General features: G+C 33.7%; 2 protein-coding genes and 1 pseudogene across 3 annotated transcripts; 1 reads left to right on the plus strand and 2 right to left on the minus strand.

Annotated features, from left to right (window-relative positions):
- Positions 1-652: 652 nt before the first annotated feature.
- Positions 653-13637, plus strand: LOC120151997 (calcium sensing receptor, chloroplastic-like). 2 transcript variants are annotated; one of them, XM_039164304.1, is made up of 8 exons: positions 653-772; positions 803-1041; positions 1114-1359; positions 1982-2165; positions 2672-2813; positions 3115-3246; positions 3405-3679; positions 13606-13637. In XM_039164304.1, exons 1-7 carry the CDS (start codon positions 763-765, stop codon positions 3634-3636), a joined length of 1185 nt encoding a protein of 394 aa, XP_039020235.1. In that variant the 5' UTR covers positions 653-762; the 3' UTR covers positions 3637-3679; positions 13606-13637. The 2 variants fall into 2 exon arrangements, with proteins under 2 accessions (XP_039020235.1, XP_039020234.1); XM_039164303.1 differs by having other exon boundaries at positions 666-1041.
- Positions 4366-5332, minus strand: LOC120152000 (tetraspanin-12-like). The gene is made up of 2 exons (XM_039164305.1): positions 4832-5332; positions 4366-4665 (listed from the first exon to the last, which is right to left on the minus strand). The coding sequence occupies exons 1-2, from the start codon at positions 5330-5332 to the stop codon at positions 4366-4368; spliced, it is 801 nt and encodes a 266-aa protein (XP_039020236.1).
- Positions 13440-23653, minus strand: LOC120151999 (annotated as a pseudogene).
- Positions 23654-24064: the final 411 nt, after the last annotated feature.

Below are 24064 nucleotides of genomic sequence, written 5' to 3' on the forward strand. Positions count from 1 at the left end.
AGCTGGAGGAGAGCTTTGGACCAAATTAATGACAAGTGGACTAAAGGTAGCTCGAAGTAGATGGGAGAGTAGCTGAGGAGCTAAGAATACCGAAGCTAACTAGCTTGAGTTCATCAAGATATACCTCACCTAGTTAGCTATCAGGCGTTGAACGACCTTTGACTTTGACCGGGTATACCTATTCTGAAGTTTTTTGGGGTCCTGAATCCGTTTTTTGGGTCCGTTTCATCAAATTCGAACCCGGTAAGAGTGATTCTTGCCCTTGCTGCTATGAACCAATAGCCTTTGTTTTAAATGGATGTTTATAATGCATGCCTTTTTGTAGGGTGACTTGTTTGAAGAAGTATATTCGGTTCGGGTCTAAACTGGGCGACTCTTGGGTTTGTGATCTGCTAGACCAGGTGTTTATTGGGCCATTGGTTGATTTGAACTTCAACAGGGCCTGAATAAAATTGACAGAATACATCAAGAATAAATACCAAATGTGTTATTCTAAAAATTTGCTTAACTGCCATATCAATAATTTCATTAAGAATTAACGGTCGGTAATTTGATTGAAATTAAATTGAAATTTTATTGATCTAATTGATAAAAGTTTTTGTTTACTAAGCAATATAGAATCAACCCAATAATTTAGTGAGTATAAAGTTAGTTTACCCGAAGAATTATTACAGTTGGCCACACTGGTCCCTTCAATCTTCAACCTCTTATTCCTCATCACCCAATCCTCACTCTTCATTGATCGGGCCTTTTTTTAATTGCATGTCCGCCTCAATTTTCACAGTGAAACAACCACCAAAACCCAACTCTCCAATGGCGGTGCAGATGGCTATCCGAGTTTCAGCCACTGCAAGGCTTTCTCTTCCTCCACCTTCTTCTCCTTCAGTAACATCTTCTTCTTCAACCTCAAACAAAGCTTCTTTAAGAACCCAATCTAAACCCATATCAACTTCCCTCTCTTTATTGGCTCTACTTTTTCTTCCCCATGAGGCCAAAGCTATCAGTCTTAGCAAAGAACAGATTGTTTCATCTCTCACTGAGGTGAGTAAATCAAGTGGATTACATGATTTCCTCACAACTATGTTGATACCTTTTTTTTTCTTTGAATTACAGGTGGAGAAAACCATTGATCAAGTTCAAGAAGCGGGTTCAAGTGCCTTGGATGTTGCACAGCAGGTGTTTGATGTTGTGGGGAAAGCTCTGAAGCCAGCCATAGATGCAGGGGTTCCTATTGCCAAGAAAGCTGGAGAAGAGGCTTTGAAGGTCGCTTCTCCAGTAATATCCGAGGCATCAAAGAAAGCCCAAGAAGCAATTCAAGGAACTGGTCTTGATTCTGAGCCTGTTCTCACTGCTGCTAAGGTTCATTTCTAACTGTTCTTTCAATTTCTCAAAGCTGCAATGCATGTGTTTTGAGTATTGTTGATGGGACCAAATGGGTTGAAATATTGTTGGCGGTATACCTTTTCTAGTTCTGGTTTAAATAGAGAGTTGTAGCCAGTGAGGAAATGACCGTTGGTCATTGATATTCTTCGACGAGGAAGTAGAGAAGTAAGTGAAGGTAAGGTGGTTGGTTTCCTTTAGGATGCATCTTGTCTCTGGATCATACGAGAGATTTTGTAGTGGCCCTTATTGTGTGTCAGCTGTAGCTACTTATAGCGTGTATAGGTCGCGTCAATTAGTAGGGACTTTTTGTAGGATGTTATATATTTGAGGTTCTTCTTCTGGAGGTGTTCTCTCTCTGTCTTCCTGAGTTCCCGTGATATCGGAGAGTTAGAGATGCTTTAGGGACCTCCGATGGTTGTCAGGTGCAACAGCGTTATTACAAGTATATTTAAAGAGTTGCATGTAAAGCTTGATGTATATAACAGTCACTGTCAACTAATTGAATGTCTGAAAGGCTTTAGCTATTTTTACTTGAAGTATCTGTGTTCGATGCAAATTGACGTCTGTAAACCTCATGCAATGATGTTTTTTGTTGCAGACGGCTGCGAAACAGACTACAGAGGTTATCGATGTAGCCAAGCCCCTAGCTTCTTCAACATTCGAAACCATAACATCCGCAGAGCCATTAACAATTGTAGGATCCGCCAGTGCATTATTCGTTGCATACCTCCTCCTTCCTCCCATCTGGTCATTCATCTCCTATAGCCTTCGTGGTTACAAAGGTGGTCATTGCACTTAACTGACTCCTCCTATGAAGTATAGCTTATAGAGCTTCATAGTATGAACCGTGTTCGACGTTCATCCCCATTGCATGCCTGAAAATGTGTACAACAATATGATCGTCTAAGAATCTTTCAAACAGATGGAAAACTTTGAAAAATGAACACATCCGTATCTGATGTTCAGTGTTCACCCTAGTAGCATAGATTTGAAAAATGACACACAAAAAGGTTATGGGGTTGTCTATAGCCTTCGTGGTTACAAAGATGGCCATTGTTGTTTTCTGATATGAAGTAGCTTCTTGCTTCATAACATGAAACATAGCTAGGACTTCTAATTTTTCTTGAAATACCGATATCCGAAATTCACGTCTAATGCATAACCGTAAATGTTTACAAGAATATGATCCTCCAAGGTTCCTTCAAATACATGGGAAAAGAAACTTAGTAAATTGAGTATTCTGGTGCATAAATTTCTTCAAATTTTAACTACTTTGTTGCTTCTTTAGGTGATCTTACACCAGCTCAAGCCCTTGATTTAATCTCCACGCAAAATTATGTTATGGTTGATATTCGATCAGAGAAGGATAAGGATAGAGATGGTGTCCCTCGCCTTCCCTCGAGTGCTAAGAAGAGGATGATTGCTATTCCGTAAGTAAATATTAGGCTTTCAATGATTGTATTTGGTTTATATCCGAGTCTGATGCATATTCGAACATAATTAAGGGGTACAAGCATTTGTTTATGGCAGACACTGCCTAATACTCTGTTAATCGGGATCGGGTATGAGAGTTTGATATGTATATATATCCGATATGGATATGCTAATTTCTTTTAAAGCTTTTCATCTTGATAGCCATGTCTTGATTTTCCTCTTTGTTTACGAGAAAAATCATCATCGAAATGCTGTTCAGATTCTTGGAATCATCTGTCAATGATTTCTGTGTTTCAGTTTGGAAGAGTTGCCAAGCAAGTTAAGAAGCTTAGTGAGAAACACAAAGAAAGTCGAAGCTGAAATTGTAGCATTGAAGATTTCATATCTCAAGAAAATCAGCAAAGGTTCAAACATTGTGATCATGGATTCGTAAGTTATTTTTCCATCCCTATCTCATCCTCCATTCTAATTAAATCTGTCAATTCTGACCTCAACTTAAAACTGTGATGGATTTGAACCAAAACTTGAGTCGAACTCGATGCTGAAACCACTGACATTTTTTCTTTTTTTGAACCTGGAATGCTCAGCTACTGTGATTCAGCAAAAACAGTGGCGAGAACATTAACGAGTCTCGGTTTCAACAACTGTTTTGTGGTGGCCGACGGGTTCTCGGGAAGCAAAGGGTGGTTACAGAGTCGACTGGGAACTGATACGTACAACTTTTCGGCAGTGGAGCTTTTGTCTCCATCGACGGTTTTTCCAACGGCCGCTAAGCGTTTCGGTACGACCAGCACCAAGTTCCTCCCTGGTGCAGAGTAGCTTTTTTTTTTTCCCCTTTTGTTTTCTTTTTCTGGTCCGAATCGTGGAAGTCACATGAATCATGTAATTCTTTCATTAATGTTACTAGATCCTCTTTCTTCTCATCTTTACTAAACATGGCTAGAATCCAACTTTTGCATGAGCTCCAGCAACCCGGGTCCGAGGTCGTCGAACCAGATTTTGATACTTCCCAGAATGGCACATGATCGTATTCCATTTTTATAAATCACGCAATGTCATTGAGGCGACACTTTCTACTCTTTAATCGAGTTATGGTTTTACATCTATAAACGCATGAGTTACATATATTAACCATCAGTTTGTTACATCAATATGTGTTGATTCTTGGTATATCAAAGCATACAAATTATATATAAATAATTTTACATTTACTTAATTAAGATAAATATATAAAGTTCACAAGTGAAATTAGTTTATAAACAAAATTAAGATTAGTTCATCTTAAGTCTAATATATATAAATATATTTACTTATTTAGATTACCAACCAACGTAAATCGTATTCAATATTATAAATAGTTTTTAATATAACTTATAATGAATTAAATAGTTAGATAACCAATAAATTGATATTTGTTTTTAACATTGTTTTGCATGAAATTAAAACTAATTATAAATTAAATAAAAATAGAATTTATTGGTAAAAATATACACATACTTTTATTTTCCTAATTTAAACTGTTGGTAAAGACTGTTGTGACGGAGTTGGTTATGCAACACCATCGGGTGCCGGGTTTTTCCGTCGCCTGACGCAGCAACTGAAGTTGAAGACGATGAAGATAATTACGAGGATGCCTAGGTTAACGAATGCCAAAAACCTCCATTGTTTCCGAAGGTCGTCTAAAAATCCGCCCTTGCATGACTTGCAATCGAAGCAAAGCTTGTTCTTGTCGTTGCTCCAAGTGAGGCAGTCGCTATCGGGGACGTCGGGTCCCGACTTCGGCATCTCCCAAAACGTCGAGTTTTTGTATTCGAATTTGCAGTAAATGGGCGGCTTGCAACATCCGGACTGGAAAAAAAAAACTGAGGTGATGTATAATTTTACGAATAAAATGATTACTTTTAAATTATTGTAACAACAACGATGTCAATTGAGATACGATCGAATGTCTGTTGCTAAATTACATCAAATTATTTAATCATGAAATAATAAATGAACAATTAAATAATCTTACTTGTATCATTGAAAACTTGTGCTTCACGAAACCTAAGAGATGTTTGTCGCTATGGAGGGTTTTGCAAATATGGGAATCGCTCAAGCAACTCCGAGCCTCTTCCCAATGCCCGTTATCCACAAAGTTATTTTTCAACCAATTCGAATAATCTTTGACTCGAAGCGATCCGACTCCGATCCCGATGACCTTCTTAGACAACGCCTTGTTCGAGATGATCAAGGCGAAGAAGGTCACACAAAACAAAGCCAATATGATAAAGATCAATAGAATCGAGTAAATCGTCAAGAAAATGCTGGTGTTTTCAAAGCAAGAGCTGAGGAAGGCGAACACCGATACAATGATGAAAATGAGGCCGATTATCAACAAAGGGTTTCGAACGGAGCTCTGGCAGGCAGTGCCACCGCTGTGGCTGAAGTAGATGGAGACCGCAATGGCGGATAGGCCTAGAACGAGGGGAATAACGTTTATACAATTGAAAATGGCGTTACGAACGCGAACCATTATTCCCCTTGTTGAAGATTATTTCTCGTTTTTGCCATTCTTGGAACTATTCTTTGCTTCATTTGTGAAGATTTTAAGGAGTAAAATAATTGCAGGTAAGTAGTTTCCGTTCTTCTTGTTGTTACTAAATAAGACATTCTTTTTAACTAACATAAACAAAATACGAATATATCTCGTGTTAATACATTTTTTTTAATAACCACCGGTGTTTGATTTATTAATCGATTAATCAAGATCGAATATTGCAGAGGTGAGAGTGACCCTCCTAACTCAGTTTGCTCCATCTGTAAACACTGGGATTCAAACCTCTAACCTTACTTAAGAGATCTAATACTTTATTCTACTAGAAAAATATAAAATTACATGGACAAACATATTAGAAACCTGAATTTGAAAAATAAAAATAAATATGTATGTAATTCAAGTTGGTTAATGATTTTATCTCTACAAAATCTTATTCGAAGAAAAATTTACTATTAATATTCTTCCGTACAATAGATATGAATAATAATCTAACTACACACGCTAGTGTAGACGCTCTTCATACAATATTATTCAAAAAATTTCCCCTTACATAATCTCTATTGGTTGTCTAACACTTGCTATAATTTATAAACACAGCCTTCAAAACTCTAAGTAGCATAACTAAAATGTTTCTCAATTAAACTAATATTAAAGAAACAATAAAATTTTCTCTTAAATAATTGTCGTCATTGTTTTTCGCCCGGGTGGGAGAAAACTACCAATACGACTTAGGGGGTTTTCTTTGAAAATGTTTTGAAATATTAGGAGTCGCCACCAATCATTTTAAGGTGCGATCGGGACATTATAAAAATCATATAATTTTAATAAAACATTCCATTTTATCAAAACACCAAGTTTAGGGTCTATGAAAACCAAAAAAGGGATTCGAGAGTCAGTTATGCATGGGAAGGATTAACACCCCCACAACGCCAAAAAATCGGTACCTAGTTGATTACCCTATATTTAATTATGAGTTCGAACTTTATTTAATCGAAAATTCACTATGGATGTACAGTTGAAAAGGATGTTCGTTTATTTAAGCCAATAGTGTTTGCCCCTTATCATGAATGCGAGAGATCAACTATTATGCCTAATAACTAGATGTTGCCTTGATTTTAAGAAATCATGATGTCGTCTTGAAAAGGATGTTGACCTATTTCGGGAATCAACAGTAGTCACCCCCTGAGCATACTTGCGGGAGATATACTATTGACTCCCTAATAAGTGAACATTGCCTTAGGTTTTAAAAATGTGCGCAACCAATCAATCGAATAAAACCTAATTTCACTAGGTGAATTCATTAAGGTTTCTCCTGACCTAAAGTGTTAAATTATGAAATTAAGGAACCTAGAGGACTAAACTTGAAAATGAGTCTCTAATATTAACCCTAGCTGATTTTATCAACCAATTATTGGATCGGATAATTGATTTGAGCAATCAGACATTTGTTTCCGAAAACTCAAACCAAATTATTCTCTAATTAAAGGACTAAACTTGAAAATGAGTCTCTAAAATTAAACCTGAGGTGTAGGCTCTAATTGTTAACCAAATTAATTATGTTAATTTAAAATTCTAATTAAAAATTTAAGAACTAAAATGCAAGGAAATTAAAATCCAAAGACTTAAATGTAAGAATCTAAGGTTTAGGAACCTAAGTGTAAATAAACTAAAGTTAAAGGACTAAATCTATAACACCTAAAGTTTAAGGACTAACCAATAAATCAAGGCTCTAATAATTGTTCTAATTAACTATTAAAAATTAAGGGATTAAACTAAGTAGGCTTTAAAAATAATTAATTGTTAACAATTTGGAGATTCGAACAATCGACTCGAGTAATCGGACATTTTATGCGAAAACTTAAATCGAATTACTCCCTAATTAAAACTAAGGTGAAACCCTAATTAATAAATCAAATTTTGTATTAGAAGATCCTAATCTAAGGATAATTTCTAAAAAAACTAATTAAATTTTAAAAAACTAGAAATAATAATTAATCATACCAATTTAAATGAAAGTAAAAAAAAAACAATGGGACAAATTAAATATAAACAAGAAATAAAATGAACAAACTAATTAAATTAAATGGCTAAAAACACTTTAGTCTTGCAAATTCAAATAAAAAACAAATTAAAATTAAGAAATAAACAAACAAAAATATTTAAATTAAAATCTAAGAAATTAAATATAAGAAATTAAATATGCAGGGGATTAAATCAAATTAGCATTAAATTATAGAGGATTAAAATGAAATTAAACATGTGATTAAAATAAAGGGATCAAATTAAAATAAAATAAAAATTGAACGTGTTAATTGACAAATAAACTCTGGACTTAAGTGCAAAAACATGCTAAAATAAGAGGTACTAAAGCATGATTGTCCCTTTTTTATAATCCTAAAATGCCCTATCAAATGAAAATCCGAAAATTACAAGATCAGACCAACACGATTAAAATAAAATCAAAACAATCATTGCAGGTGATCAGAATGCAAAAACGTGACAACTTTAAGGGATCTAAGTGCAAATAACCCCTAAACTTATATTATAAAACACATCTTTTTTTTATGATTCATTTCTAACCTTAGCCCTAAAAAAATCTTCAAACTCTCTCAACTCTCCTTCACTCTCTATCGACTGACACCCCTAAACATGGCATTCATCACCGTCGGCCACCCTCAACGATGGTCGAATAACCACCAATCGAACCCAAAACATTATAAACACCCTGATCTATTCATCTAAACCAAAACTAAAGCCTTTAACCACCAAGAACAACCCCTAAACGCTCACAAAAAACCTCGACCCCTCGACTTCCCTACTTCGACCACCACAAAGGCGAACTGACCCTCAGTTTCGACTACCCCTCTCCGATAAACTCTTCGACTTCCCTCCCTTTTTTCTTTTATTTTTATATTCGAAAGTTTGTTAAAAAAAGAAAAGAAAATGTTTTTTACCTTGAAATTTTCTTCTTTTTTATTGTATTCATCCGAAAAATGAAGGAAGATCCCCTTTTTATATACTAATTTTTGTGTTTTATACCCAAGATTATAGAGATTTTTACAATAAAAAAACCTAATCCTACTTGTTTTCTGACATTCACTGTGCATGATGGATTGTGTTTTTAATGCCCCAGTTTTTTTGGGTTTTGTTGAGATCTCTGATGAGATTTGGTTCGGCTAGGCTTGACGACGATGATGATCGGTGCAGTTGGATGTAAGACGAACTCGGTCGGCGATTGAAATCTCTTGGCGGCGGCTGCAGTTGTCTCAAGGAGATAATACATTAGGGTTTGAAAAGCCCTAATGAGCTCTATTCTGGACCGTTTGATGAAGTTGGATCTAACGACTGTGGCTCTTGGCGATTGAGAAGAAAAACACGAAACCCTAGTTTCAATGGGCCTCCTCTTGTGGGCTTTAGGCGCTGGATATTTTGTATTTTGAGTTTAGTTTTGCATGTAAATAAATATTTAATAATAATAATATTTTATTTATAATAATAATAATATATTGGTTGAAAAATGGTAACTGCAATAATATAATTAAAAACTCTAGTTGAAGCTAGACACTAGTAATCTTTAAATAAGAATCACACATTTTTAGTCAATTTTGGGACGAATGTGTTCTTTAATTAGGTCTCTTTAATTGTTGTAATTTTTTTTATAAATTGATCGATTAAATATTCAATTTTTAGATACAAAATTTCGGTAAAATTAATTAGATAATGTTTTGAGAAAAATGATTTTCTTATATAAAATGTTAGAGTAGTTATTTTCTTAGCTAAAGTGAATGATATAATGCAATTCTATAAACATGTATGGAGTTTGAAGAAGACACCATGTCTTATGAGTTTCTTCTAGAAGTCGTTTATCTTTTGAACGTTTACCATAGAATACTGTAACATTCACCCCATATAAAAAATAATCATCTTAACACTTTATACGAGAACAATCATTTTTCCTATGATTAAATTTATTGAAAACTTTTCATAAATTGCTTACTTAACGAACAAGTAATATAACATCTCAAAAATTTCGATGTCAAACTTCAATTGGTAGAGACATTAAATAATATTATATTGATAAGAAAGTCTATTATTACACGCCTAAATTAAGGGTAAAATATATAAAAATCTCAAATTAAACGACGTTATTTTGTTAAGTTCACATATTATTAAAAGTTATAAAATAATTTTTTAATTATAAGATAATGTTTTATTAAGACTATAACCATTAAAAGTTACAAAATGATCATCTTATTATTTATATGTTTTAATCTCGTCTTTTATCATTAAAAAATTGATAGATGTCTAAGTTGAATGTTAACATGTTGATTGAGATATGATAAAATCATATTTTAATGATTATTTATTGGCATTATCACTACTTTCAAGCACTGGCTCGACGAAATAATATTTTAATTACTGGCTCGAAGACATAACATAGGCGGAGAGTTGATCCACAAAATACAACTTAAACGATTTTGGAATCAAATTTTATCATATTATAATTAATAGATTAACTTCCAACTTAAACAATTGCTATCTTTTAACAAAAAAAAAATTAAAACATATGAATAATTAAATTAATATTTTATAACTTTTAATTGTAAGATATCTAACGAAGGAAATGTTCTTTTAACCCTGCATTCACTCCTTCGTCCAGCAAGAAAACGAGTTCGCTCTCGTTCCGAGGCACTTCAGCTTCAGGTGCTTATTTATATTGCACTTTCTTATCACTTATAGCACTACCAGTTATCATGCTTAAGTTTGAATGTAATATTTTAAGTAGGATTATAAACGAGTCGAGTCGAGTCGAGTCAAGTTTGATTATTGTTAAGTTCGATTTGATTTAAAAAATTTAAAATGAAGCTCGACTCATCTCAAAAGTTAATGAGTCTAAAATTTTCAAGTTCGACTTGAACTCAAAATCATGAAATGAAGCTTGAAAAAGCTTGAAATAAGAAAAAAAAATCTTAGATTTAACTATGTTGAAGTTCAGACTCAAACTCAAACATGAATCTTAAGTTAATTAAAATTTGATATTGCATTTAAAAAGAAATCAACATATAAATGTTAATATTATTAATATTTTTTTTTAAAATAAAATTTTAATATATTACTTTTTCTGAGTTACTCGCGAGCTTTTCGAGTGGAGTATCAAGTAACTCGTTTCGGCTGGTTAAGAACTTGAGTCAAGTTCGAGCTCGATTCGAGTCTATTCAAGTCGAGTATTAATCGAACTTTGATTGAATCGAGTTCGAATAACTGACGATTTGTCTGGTCTCATATATAATCCTAATTTTAAGGTAATGTAACTCTGACTTCGCTCCCTTAAAGTACATGTATCCGACACTGGTGTGAAAACGTAGATGTGAGGATAATACCTGCGTTGGATGCATACCTTTATCCAGAACTCTCACTCGAATCGAGTAGCATAGTTTTATGGTACATTTTTCTATCAACTCATCTACCATGCTCATTTTGGATTTTGGTTTCATTTGTAGGAATGTGACAATATTGTTGAGAGAAGTGATAATTGGTCGTTGGGATGCACCTTATTAATCGTCATTTGTTGTAGGTATGGGGTATCTCCATTTGAATACGCACTCGGAGAAGCCGGAGGAAGGCTGCAATTGGCCATTATAAATGCTCAGGCTAAGTGGCCGGGTGGACCAAAACCACCGCTCTTCATCAGTTTGTGACATGGATGTTTCAGCCTCAAGCTGCAGTTCGCCCTCGGATAGACGATATCCTAGTTCAACGTTTTCAAGAGTGAAGGGAAAGGCATTCAACCGTTGATGTATACATGAATAAAACTCTTACATCAATAAACTCTTGGCATTAATTAGTTATAAGTTTCTCAAAAAGAACGGATTCTTATTGTAATTTAATATACTATTGTCATATTTTATTTATTATATGTAATATTACTTTTAAATATTAAAGCTTACGAATGGAAAAGAATGTACGAGATGTGTGATGTCCATCTTTTAAATATATATATTTTTAATATCGTATAATTACTCGGATAATAATTTAAACTTCTTTACTCTTAGAATATTTTATATTTATACATTCTATAATTTCTTAAGGTGTTAACTATTTTATATTTATATAGAGATATGATCGTGTTAAACAATGTAAAACTAAACAAACTTAGGATTGTTGGATGAGTGAAACAAATGTCTAAGATTAATAATAAAAAATAAGAAGATATTCACTGCAAAAAAAAACAACAACAACAAAGATTCACCATCAAGAGTTAGTTCAACTAGTAAGCAACTTGATATCACTTAAGTAAGGTCTCAAGTTTGAGTCTTTGTGTATGCATAAAATCTCTGCTGAGAGACTCACCCACCAGAGCCAGGTGTGCCACCCAATCGGTCCGAATTAGTTAAGGTGAAGCCTTGGAACTGGGAGGGCAACAAAAAAAAAGTCAATCTCAGTCATCTATTTTCACTCATCAAATGGTCTTAAATTTGTGTAAAACTAAATCGTTTTACATTGTGTAAGTAGATCTTAACTCATATATATATTTAAATTATATTTACATTAAATAATAAAAACAAATATATATACAATATACATACACCACACATATTAAGAAAAATTAATAAATTGTATAAATTTAAACGGATAACAATAATTTTGATTATAAAAAATAAATAATGTTAAAGATCAATTACTTATTTCACAATTAAAATATAAACTACAAACACACTATGAAAATATATAAATAAATTGATAAAAAAAATTGACCATAGTATATAGATCACATTTAGCTTGAAATGTTCGTTCGATCATCGAGATGCACAACATTCAATCATTGCATATTCATAATCAAACTTTAACGTTAAATATATTTTGTCTTTTGAATGATATATTTTAATTTAAATCTTAGAGCCCTAGAAAAGAAATAATATTATCAAACTATCTTTCGTTACATTACAGTTGATTTATTGGACATTTTCTAAACTGAAAATAAATTATTCTTTTTGAATAAATTTATTTGAATATATTTTATTTTATTTAAGAAAATTTTATTTCAAAATAAAAAAAACAAATGATTTAATTTTAGGGTCCACAATTTATTTTGAACTAAATCAATTGAATAAAAGTTTAACATTTAACATACAATGATATATTTGTATGGTATTGAAATCTCCTTTTTACTTTGTAAATTTAATATATATATATATTTTTAACCTATATATTTGAAATGATTACACATATTTTAACTCTTGATTTAATTTTTAGTATTAAGTTATTATTTTATTAAAAAATATAAAATCCAAAAATTCTTACATTAAATTTCATTTTAAATTTATTTTATTTTGAATAATATATGTAAAGAATGAATTTACAAGTTAACTTATATGTTTTTTTTAGGATTTGTACCACACTTGTTTGAAAAATATTATTATTATATATTAAAAAATGTCTTTAGAAATTAATTGCTAAAAGATTGATTCAAACACTCAATTATCTATTAATTTGATATCCATATTTATTTTTTGTTTAGATTTTTTATTTTAAAAAATGCATTCATAATTATTTTATTTTTAAATAATATAATAAGTTTGCATAAAAAATAATATAATAAATTGATGCACATTTTAAATTATAAAATTAATTAAAAATCAATATATAATAGAATAAAATGATGATGATGATAATAAACATACAAGTTTTGATGTGAGAAAATAAGTAGTTAGTAGTTCTAATTATATAACAATTTTAACTACAACACAGTGTTGACATCTATCTATACCTCATATTGACACTTGTTACCTTTTTTATTTGATTATTTTTTCCTGATATACTCTTTTAATTTAGGATTGGCTTTCCATTAATCGATTTTGAACATGAAAGGCACTTTTTAATTTGTAGTGGGAAAAAAAGTCTAGTACACCATAAAATAAGGTTGCAGAGTCTTAGAGAAGCTGCATTATCGTAATTGCATTGCTAATGCATCAAGCATTTAATATCTACACTAATGATCATTTGTTTGATAGAGTTTAGTGTAGAGATGACTATGGAACGGGACAAGTAGATATTACTAAATCTATCATCGTTTCATAATTAACACGTTTTGTTTCATCATCCGTTCCTACGCGCTAACTCATTTCGAATGTTGCTAGTAAAGAGAGATGTACAAGAGAAGAACTCGAGCGAGTCACGATGCGAGCTGAGACTATGGATGACAATGGTGTAACATAGAGGTGGAGTTCAATACACTTTCTCAGCCTAAGATGAACAAAGAAAAAGATGGAACATACCTCTGTCAAGGTTCGCATATCCAAGGAAAAAACGAAAGAAGAATGGGAACGACACTGCATTAATCTTCATCTATCGAGGAAAAATACACATTGATTGAAAGAAAATTATTTTTTTACAAGGTGTTGAAAGTTATGATTTACGAAGTACCTTGTGAAACAAGCATATATGGTGCTCCGAAACCTTGCTTGTTCAATCCTCGTGTTCATCCTCTCCTTCAGAATCTGTGTACAGAGACATCCAGACTCAGCATTAGAAGATAAATGTAATAAATGTCCTTTGCCCTAATGCCTTTTGTTAGGAATGTTGGAGCAAAGTAGGGAAAATATGGAGAAAAATAGAGGAAAAGAAGTAGAAGTAGAGAGAATTCCGACTTTGATTGATGCGTTTGTATATCTATTTAATGAGTACAAGAGTTCTTTATATAGGAGTGAGGGTAGGGATGGGCATGAGACCCGTATCCGACGGGTTCCGACCCGACCTAACCCAATCCGATCGAGTCGGATTTTTTTTAAAAAAAAATCGGGTTTGAATCGGGTCGAGTTTTAAATAAAATATTCAGGTTTGGGTCAGAGTCAGGTTTAGGGTTAAAAATACCCGACCCGACCCAACTCGGGTACTTAATGCAATATTTTATTTATTTATTTATAATTTTTTACTTTCCCTTTGTAATCATATCTCCTCAATCCAAGATTGTATGTGGAGAACAGTCTGAAACTCTTACCCTAATTCATTTTCTCACAATTCTTACCCATCTCCTGCTCAAAATTAAATCTTACAATTTTCGATTCATTCTCAATCAGGGTTTCAAGTTGCGGTCGCGTTTTCAGTCATTTCGAGTTTACCGTGATTGTGGTAGTCGCAGGTGCTATTGCAGGTGTAGCGGGTAACTCGGACGGCGACGGAACCGCTATATCGCGAACGAAATCGTGGTCGCGAAATGTTTTTTGAAACCATGTTCTCAACCATAAAAAAAACCTCAATCTTTTTCACACTTTCATCGATTCTTCTTCTGGAGTCGATACCCAGTAATCTACAACAAGCCAACCAAAGCTTAAAAGTAGAACTTCAATTTTTAGTAAGGTAAGTACTTCTTTTCATGATTTTTGGCTTTGTTGATTTTGTATATGTGAAAATATGTTATTTATCGAACGTATAAACTTCTTCTATAGAGTTCGGAGAACAATTTTTCATCTTATTTTCGTGCTTTTCTTTTGATTTAATATTATAATACTTGTTTAGTTTACTAATTAAAGTTTAAAAGCATGAAGCCATCGATTAGTATATTGTAACTTTTGTTTTTAAACTAACTAATTAGTTCTACCAAACTAAACAAAGAGTAAAGTTTAATCGGGTCAAGTCAGGTTTTTAAGTTATATATCGGGTAGGGTGAAATCTTGTTTCATGCGGGTCGGGTCAGATTTCGTGTGGATGAGTCATTTTTCTCGGATAGGATCGAGTGGACCAAAAATTCAACCCAACCTGACCCATGCCCATCCCTAGGTGAGGGATACCTTATAATAATTGTGATACAATGAATAGTCACAACCTTTTGGCATTTCAACTACTCCTATCAAATCTAAACACTTTATCTTCTCTTAATTAAACTTGACATAATCATGAACATAATTTATTGAGTAAGCTAAAATGTCTCATTTACTAACACTCCTCCTTGACACTTTTGGCCATCATACAAAGTTTGAGTCTTAGTAACTCAAATCTTCCTTTTGATAAAGCCTTAGTAAGAATGTCAGCTAGTTGATACTCTGATACTCTGAAGGACAATGGACCAACTTCACTTCTTTATGTTGTTGAGATTCTTGAAGTGCATAGAACTTAATCTTCATAATCTTTGTTTTGTTGGAACAAACTGGATTCTCCGAAATGTCTATTGTTGATTTGTTGTCAACCAGAACTTCAGTAGGTTCCTCTTTCTTATGTCTTAAGTCTGTCAATATTTCCTTGAGCCACACAGCTTGCTTCACTGTTGCACATGCTACAATGTACTCAGCTTCAGCCGTGGATTGAGCCACAATTTCTTGCTTCTTTGAAATCTATGAAAACACTCCAGACCCAAGTGAAAGAGCATAGCCAAGAGTACTTTTTATGTCATCCACTGATCCACCCCAATCACTATCTGAATATGCAATCAATTTCGAGTCTGCACATGGATAAAACATAACTCCAAAATCTGAGGTTCCTCTTAGATACCTGAGCACTCTTCTTGTAGTACCCATATGAATATCACTTGATTCAGTCATGAACCTTGAAAGCAAACTTGCTGCAAACACCAAATCAGGTCTGGTTGTTGTGAGGTAAAGTAGACTTCCAACTAAGCTTCTGTATTCCTTAGTGTCAACTTTCCACTGACCATCAAACTTGGACAACTTCTCATTCACTACAAGAGGTGTACTAACCAGCTTGCAGTTTTGCATCTTGAACTTCTTAAGAACATCATTGTCATACTTCCTTTGAGAGATAAAAATTTCATATTCTTATTGACGAACTTCCATCCCTAAAAAATAATTCATTAAACCCAAGTTAGTCATTTCGAACTTTTTCTTCATCTCTTCCTTGAACGAGAGGATCATTTTTGAATTGTTTTATGCGAGAGGATCATTTTTGAATTGTTTTATGTGACAACAAGATCATCAACATAAAGTGAAACGATGAGCAAATCATTTTTGCCTTGATTTTTCACATAAAGAATGTGCTGATTTTTGCTTCTCTCAAACCCCTTTTCAATGAGATGAGAGTTAATTTCCTATAACACGCTCGTGGTGCTTGTTTTAGGCCGTAAAGAGCCTTTTTTAGCTTGCACACTTTTTTTTCTTTTCATTCGACAACAAATCTGAGAGGTTGCTCAATGAAAATTTCCTCCTCGAGTTCACCGTTAAGGAAGATATACTTAACATCAAGTTGATAAATCTTCCATTGTTCTTGTGCTGCTAAAGCAATCAAAGTTTTCACTGTGTCAAGTCTTGCAACAGGAGCAAATGTATCTCCATAGTCAATTCCTGCCTGCTGGGAGCATCCTTTGACGACTAGTCTAGCCTTGTATTTTCTTATAGAGCCATCAAGATTTAATTTGATCTTGTAGACCCATTTCACGTTTATCATTTTACGATCGTTTAGTCTATCAACCAACTCCTAAGTTTGATTTTTCGTTATCATGCTCATTTCATTTTTCATCGCTTGCTGCCACCTTTTGTCTTCAGAAACCTGCTCATATGTTTGGGGCTCTTCAACTCCAAGATAGCATTTTTCACATTCCTACAGATTTAACTGAAAGATAAGGCATTCTTTATACAAGTCCGAGCGTATTTTTTACCTCGAGGACCTATAGCATTCTTACTATCATTGGACTCACCACTATCATCGTTAGGTTGTATAGGAGAGGAAGGTGGCGTGTGATTGTCATTGTTAGCTTCTTCATAATTCTCATTGCTAGGTTCATCACTCACTGTATCGTTAGGATTAAAAACCAACATACTTTTTTCAACATTCTCTTCATCCCAATTCCAGCTTGCATCTTCATTAAACTTCACATCTCTACTGATCATGATCTTCTCGGTGTCAAGATAAAAAATTCGGTAACCTTTGGCTTGAGAATCATAGCTAAGGAAGATTCATCTTTCAGTTTTTGCATCTAGTTTGCTTCTCTTTTGAGTTGGAATATGAGCATAGCAAATTGAGCATTAATGTCAACTTTCCACTGACCATCAAACTTGGACAACTTCTCATTCACTACAAGAGGTGTACTAACCAGCTTGCAGTTTTGCATCTTGAACTTCTTAAGAACATCATTGTCATACTTCCTTTGAGAGATAAAAATTTCATATTCTTATTGACGAACTTCCATCCCTAAAAAATAATTCATTAAACCCAAGTTAGTCATTTCAAACTTTTTCTTCATCTCTTCCTTGAACGAGAGGATCATTTTTGAATTGTTTTATGCGAGAGGATCATTTTTGAATTGTTTTATGTGACAACAAGATCATCAACATAAAGTGAAACGATGAGCAAATCATTTTTGCCTTGATTTTTCACATAAAGAATGTGCTGATTTTTGCTTCTCTCAAACCCCTTTTCAATGAGATGAAAGTTAATTTCCTATAACACGCTCGTGGTGCTTGTTTTAGACCGTAAAGAGCCTTTTTTAGCTTGCACACTTTTTTTTCTTTTCATTCGACAACAAATCTGAGAGGTTGCTCAATGAAATTTCCTCCTCGAGTTCACCGTTAAGGAAGATATACTTAACATCAAGTTGATAAATCTTCCATTGTTCTTGTGCTGCTAAAGCAATCAAAGTTTTCACTGTGTCAAGTCTTGCAACAGGAGCAAATGTATCTCCATAGTCAATTCCTGCCTGCTGGGAGCATCCTTTGACGACTAGTCTAGCCTTGTATTTTCTTATAGAGCCATCAAGATTTAATTTGATCTTGTAGACCCATTTCACGTTTATCATTTTACGATCGTTTAGTCTATCAACCAACTCCTAAGTTTGATTTTTCGTTATCATGCTCATTTCATTTTTCATCGCTTGCTGCCACCTTTTGTCTTCAGAAACCTGCTCATATGTTTGGGGCTCTTCAACCTCAAGATAGCATTTTTCACATTCCTACAGATTTAACTGAAAGATAGGGCATTCTTTATACAAGTCCGAGAGTATTTTTTACCTCGAGGACCTATAGCATTCTTACTATCATTGGACTCACCACTATCATCGTTAGGTTGTATAGGAGAGGAAGGTGGCGTGTGATTGTCATTGTTAGCTTCTTCATAATTCTCATTGCTAGGTTCATCACTCATTGTATCGTTAGGATTAAAAACCAACATACTTTTTTCAACCTTCTCTTCATCCCAATTCCAGCTTGCATCTTCATTAAACTTCACATCTCTACTGATCATGATCTTCTCGGTGTCAAGATAAAAAATTCGGTAACCTTTGGCTTGAGAATCATAGCTAAGGAAGATTCATCTTTCAGTTTTTGCATCTAGTTTGCTTCTCTTTTGAGTTGGAATATGAGCATAGCAAATTGAGCCAAATACTCTCAAGCGTTTCGTTGATGGCTTTTTTCCAAACCATGTTTCAATAGGAGTTTTATCTTGAACTACCTTTGTGAGCAATCTATTTAGCAGATATATTGTTGTTCTCACAGCTTCTGCCCAAAATTTCTTTGGTAAATTCTTCTCCATTAGCATGCATCGAGCCATCTCCATAACGGTTCTGTTTTTCCGTTCATAAACTCCATTTTGTTGAGATGTATAACCCATTGTAAGTTGATGCTCAATTCCTTCATCTTTACAGAAAACATCAAATTCTTTGGGAGTATACTCTTTGCCTCGATCTGGTCTGAGTTTCTGCAATTTACACCCACTTTGGGCTTCTGCGAGTGCTTTGAATTTTTTTGAAGACATTGAAAACTTCTTACTTTTCTTTCATTAAATACACCGATGTCAAACGAGTGAAATCATCGATGAAGAGGATGAAATACTTGTTTCCACCAAGAGACAGAGTTCTGTGAGGTCCATAAACATCTATATGAACTAGTTGCAATTTTTCTGACGCTCTCCAGACTTTCTCCTTCGGGAAAGGTAACTTATGTTGCTTGCCAAGTTTACAAGGCTCACATAGATCATTGCTTAAGGAAATTGAAGGAAAGTCTCTCACCATATTTTTCTTGTGAAGTTCACAAAAACATCACGCATATTGAAATGTCCATACCTCCTATGCCATAGCCATGTATCATTCGAGTGAGTTGCATGTGCTCTTTTTGCTGCAGAATCCCATTAAAACAAAGCTTTTATTTTTCCATAGGGACATTTACAATCTCCTTTTTCTCCGGGTCCATAATAGTACAATGGTTATTTTCAAAGATAAGTGAATAACCATTTCTGAGCATTTGAGCAACACTAAGTAAATTCTCATTCAAATCTGGAACAATGAGAACATTGTTAATGTATTTTGTACCTTTCTTTGTTTGTACAACAATAGTGTCTTTTCCAGTGGACTTTACCAAAACTGCATTCCCTATGCAAACTGGAACTTTAATTGAAGAATCAAGATTGCTCAATATGCTTGAATCATTTATCATGTGAGAAGTGCACCCACTGTCAATCAACCACTTATCTTTGTTTTCCACTAGAGATGAAAGCTTGTGCATAAAACAAAGAGTATTCTACTTCATTGGAAATACGAGTATGTGATTGTTGTGCCATCAATCTTTCTCCAAATGGCCAAATTTCTTGCGGTAATTGCATTTTGACTTCCCCTTGTGATAGCAAATTTTTCAAGGTGATTCGCTTTATTACATATGCCACAAGCAGGATACTTGTCTTTTGATTGTGACTGCTTCTTCCCTATTCTTGAACCACCTTGATTCTTTCAATTGTTCCCCTTATTGTTTGAGGATTTTTGTTGTTGCTTTGATGGAAAAGCAATTTCAGAGGATGTGTTTTCTTCATTCTTGTTGAATTTGTGCTCATGGCAAGTAAAGAACCCATTAACTCTGTCACGCTGAGGTTTTTTACATCTTTTGATCCAACGATGATGGTGGACATCGTGTTGAACTTTCTCTCCAGATATCCTAAGATCTTTTGCATTATTTTTGCATCTGAGATATCCTCCCCATATATCTTCATTTGGTTTACAACTTCCATGAATCTAGAAGTGTAACCTTTGATATCCTCATTTTCCTTCATCTTCATGTTATCATATTGACTCCTCAAAATGTTGAGTCAAATATTTCAGAATTTTTTATCACCATGGAACTCCTCTTAGAGAAGTCTCCACACTTCTTTTGCTGAAGAGGCTCTAATGATTTTGGGGGAAATTGTATCTGAGACAATTGATGATATGAGATATGGCTCTTGCATCCTTCATCTCGTCATCGCTGAACTTTTTTTAATTCTGTGTTAGTGTATTGTATATCTTTCTTTTTCTCTTCGTAACCAGTCTCCACGATCTCCCATAATGCACTTGCTTGAAGAAAAAACTTTATTTTAATGCACCAATAATCATAGTTATCCCTTGTGAAGATAAGAGGTGATGGCATAGAAGTTTATATGAAAGACGTTGACGTTGAAGCTATACTTCAACTGTTCAGATTTTTCTTCTTCCTTACCTCTATTCCTTTTGAGTTTATTTGTGATTTCTAGGCCCTTAATACCATATGGCTCTTGATACTAATTGTTGGAGCAAAGTAGGGAAAATATGGAGAAAAGTAGAGGAAAACAAGAAGTAGAGAGAATTCTAACTTTGATTGATGTGTTTGTATATCTATTTGATGAGTACGAGAGTTCTTTACATAGGGGTGAGGGATGCCTTATAATAATTGTGATACAATGAATAGTCACAACCTTTTGGCATTTCAACTACTCTTATCAACTCTAGACACTTCATCTTCTCTTAATTTAACTTGACATGTTCATGAATATAATTTATTGAGTAAGCCAAAAGGTCTCATTTACTAGCAAGGAATTTGTAAGTGGAAAACAAACAATGCGAGATCAACATACAAATAAGATACTCGCAAGAGCGTTATCTTCTAGCAGCATCTAATGAAACAAACTTGACTTAGATCATGAAAAAATGCCTATGGATAGGTATTCAAGTACAGGTATACAATAGGGTATGCACTATGCAGTTCCATGTTCGGCGAGAAAGAGTTATCCGAATTAAGTGTTTGGCCTTGCTCTCTACATGAATATTACTTCTGTAAGCTCTAATAAATCACTTGTTGGTCTAACTATCGGATATTGTGCATTCTCATTAACCTTGGAATTAGCCTATTCATGCTCAAACTTTTCTTTCATTTTATTCCTAAGCCTAGCTTCAGTCTAAAAGCATTTCTAGACGGTTCATACCTGATCGAACATCATCGACTTGCCCACCGGATTGGACTTGTCGCCTAATCACTCTTATCATCAAGATCCACCAATAAATATGAACAACAAGCAAGCATAAAAGAAGAGTATTAAACAAATAGTAGTATATAGATCCATCCACCATGTGCTTCTCCTTGTCCAATGTCAGAAGAATTTCATAGCTGTCAAAAGTAAATTAAAAAAGATATAAAAAGAAAGAAATCAAGGGGTTAGCCTCCAATGACAGTGAAAGGCCTTCGTTAATGGCATGCCTAGCAAAGTTGCACCGAAACATAGGTTAACAATGACAATACTTAAAGAGGAAGCGTATAGATCAGAATCAGATAAAAGGGTCATGTCAAAGCTTACAAAAGTTGGGTTCACAGCCGCAAAATCATCAGCCTAGGGGAAACTAAAAACTTGAAAATTAATTAAGTAATAATATCACGCAGAAGCGGAAGAGATATATCCGAAAAGGGGGGTTACAGGGAAATTCCCAATAGCTGTTATTTCCGTGCTGGCCATACATAAAGCAAAAATGCACATATAATTCTATAGATTGTATTGCATCTGTTCACTAGCATTAAGAATATAAAATGAAGAGCATCTGCAACATTGGATATATGATGCGGCTATGTTCTAATACAATGATATATTAAGATCTACAAATCGATGGTTTCTACCACCGGTTCCATTAATCAGTTTCTATAGAATCTTTATCTACTCTAAGGAATCAAGTTATATTTTCTAGACCGATACTTCTCCTGAAGGATGTTGTAAACAAAGGCACAAAATACAAAGATATATCCAAAAATATTGAAATTGCTTCAGTTAAGCTGAGACAAAGGGTTACCTTGTACTCCATATTATCCAGAATGGAAATAACAACACTCGGAGAATGGTCCAAGAGAGGGTAAAAAGTACAAACCCTACACTAGCAAGCCATTCCACGCCACTATATTTTGACATCTTTGCAGTTTCTAGGAACACATCACTTCCTTCATGAAGGGCTAAAGTAACTGAACCTACACGAGCAAACCTGCAAGAGGAAGAATGAAATTGTTAAGAGGCAAAAGGAAACAGAACATCGATTAATCCTCAGAAAGATCGAAAAGAAGGGTAATGGATAAAACAAATGCCATAGTGTTTTAAGCATTAAAGGATATATACATACATAGAATTAAACATATGCAATCAGAAGTGAACTCCACTAAAGAACAATACAGAACCGAAACTGTGCTGCATTCGTACTGCATGAAATACCTGCATATGTAAGACAGAACAATGAGAATGATAGTTGCTATATGGTGAACCATGGACACCAAAAAGTCTGAACGTCTAGTCTCCCAAAAGATCAAAGCAAACAGCGAGTATGTATAGAATCCGCCAGCATACGTGTAATATGCTTTTAACTTCAATCTGAGCATCAAGAACAATAAAATTTCATCTACTAAGGAAACCTAACATGTGGAAAATCATTTATATTATTTCATGAGTGAAGAGCTTACTTAATTTTTTGATCAGGCCAAACCTGTTATCCTGGCCCTTCCCAAAAGTATTTTGTATTGGTAAACCAAGGCTCACCATAGGAAACATATAGAGATATAAGTTCGGATGAAAAGAAATAGATACACTTCCATGCTGACTCTTTGAATTTATTGAGTTTCTTCCTGTTGTCATGCTTTTGAACATCTTGTAAGGTGTGGGATTTGCCAAGGACCAGCCTCCTTGCCAAATTCTGCAACAAATATTAGTAGCTATTTTATACCAACCAAACTTCAAATCCAATTTCTCAAAAGCCAGAAAGTTTCAACTCAAAGTTGAGTTATTGAGTCATTAAGCAATTGATAGAGAAACCCAATAGGTCAACTACGAAAGAAAATATGAAACTTGAAGTACCTCAAAGACAAATTTGTCTAGGAAAAGCCTGACAGCAGGGAAGAAAAGTGCAAAGAAAGGGAGGAAGACTAAATCAGTGAGTTGTGGGTAAGACTCGGAGTCCCAGTTGATTGAATTATTGAATCCCAAAGACCCTTTGTTAGTTTTCTGAAGAATATTGAGAGAGAGAAAGAAGCTGGACAAGAAAATATTTGGTGAATGGTGAAATGGGGTGTGGTTGAGATTGAAGGAGACAGCCATTTTAGCCTTTAATCTTTTGAAACTCTTCTTTGAAAGGAAATTTCAAGGTTGACTGACCCACAGGGAAAGGAAAATTCGACTCTGGTGGGCTGAAACATAATGGAGAAGACTTGGCTTGCATATTTTAATATTTTAAAATTAATTAAAAAAAGCTAAAAATATAGTAAAATTTTATAAAAGAAGGTTATTTTTAACAAAAGTATTAAAATATATAAAACTATAATTATCAATGTAAATTAAATACATACTTTAGATTTTTTTTATAAAATTAACATAAGAAATTAATCACTTTAGATCATATAAAAATAAAAAATATTAATAATTTAATTAAAATATTAAAAAAATAAATATAAATAAATTTGATTATATTAACCATCGAGTTTCAAATAAAAATCGATATTGTTAAAAAATATCCATAAACATTAA

Source organism: Hibiscus syriacus, unplaced genomic scaffold (assembly GCF_006381635.1).
Source record: "Hibiscus syriacus cultivar Baekdansim isolate YM2019G1 unplaced genomic scaffold, ASM638163v2 tig00111073_pilon, whole genome shotgun sequence".
Taxonomy (NCBI): domain Eukaryota; kingdom Viridiplantae; phylum Streptophyta; class Magnoliopsida; order Malvales; family Malvaceae; genus Hibiscus; species Hibiscus syriacus.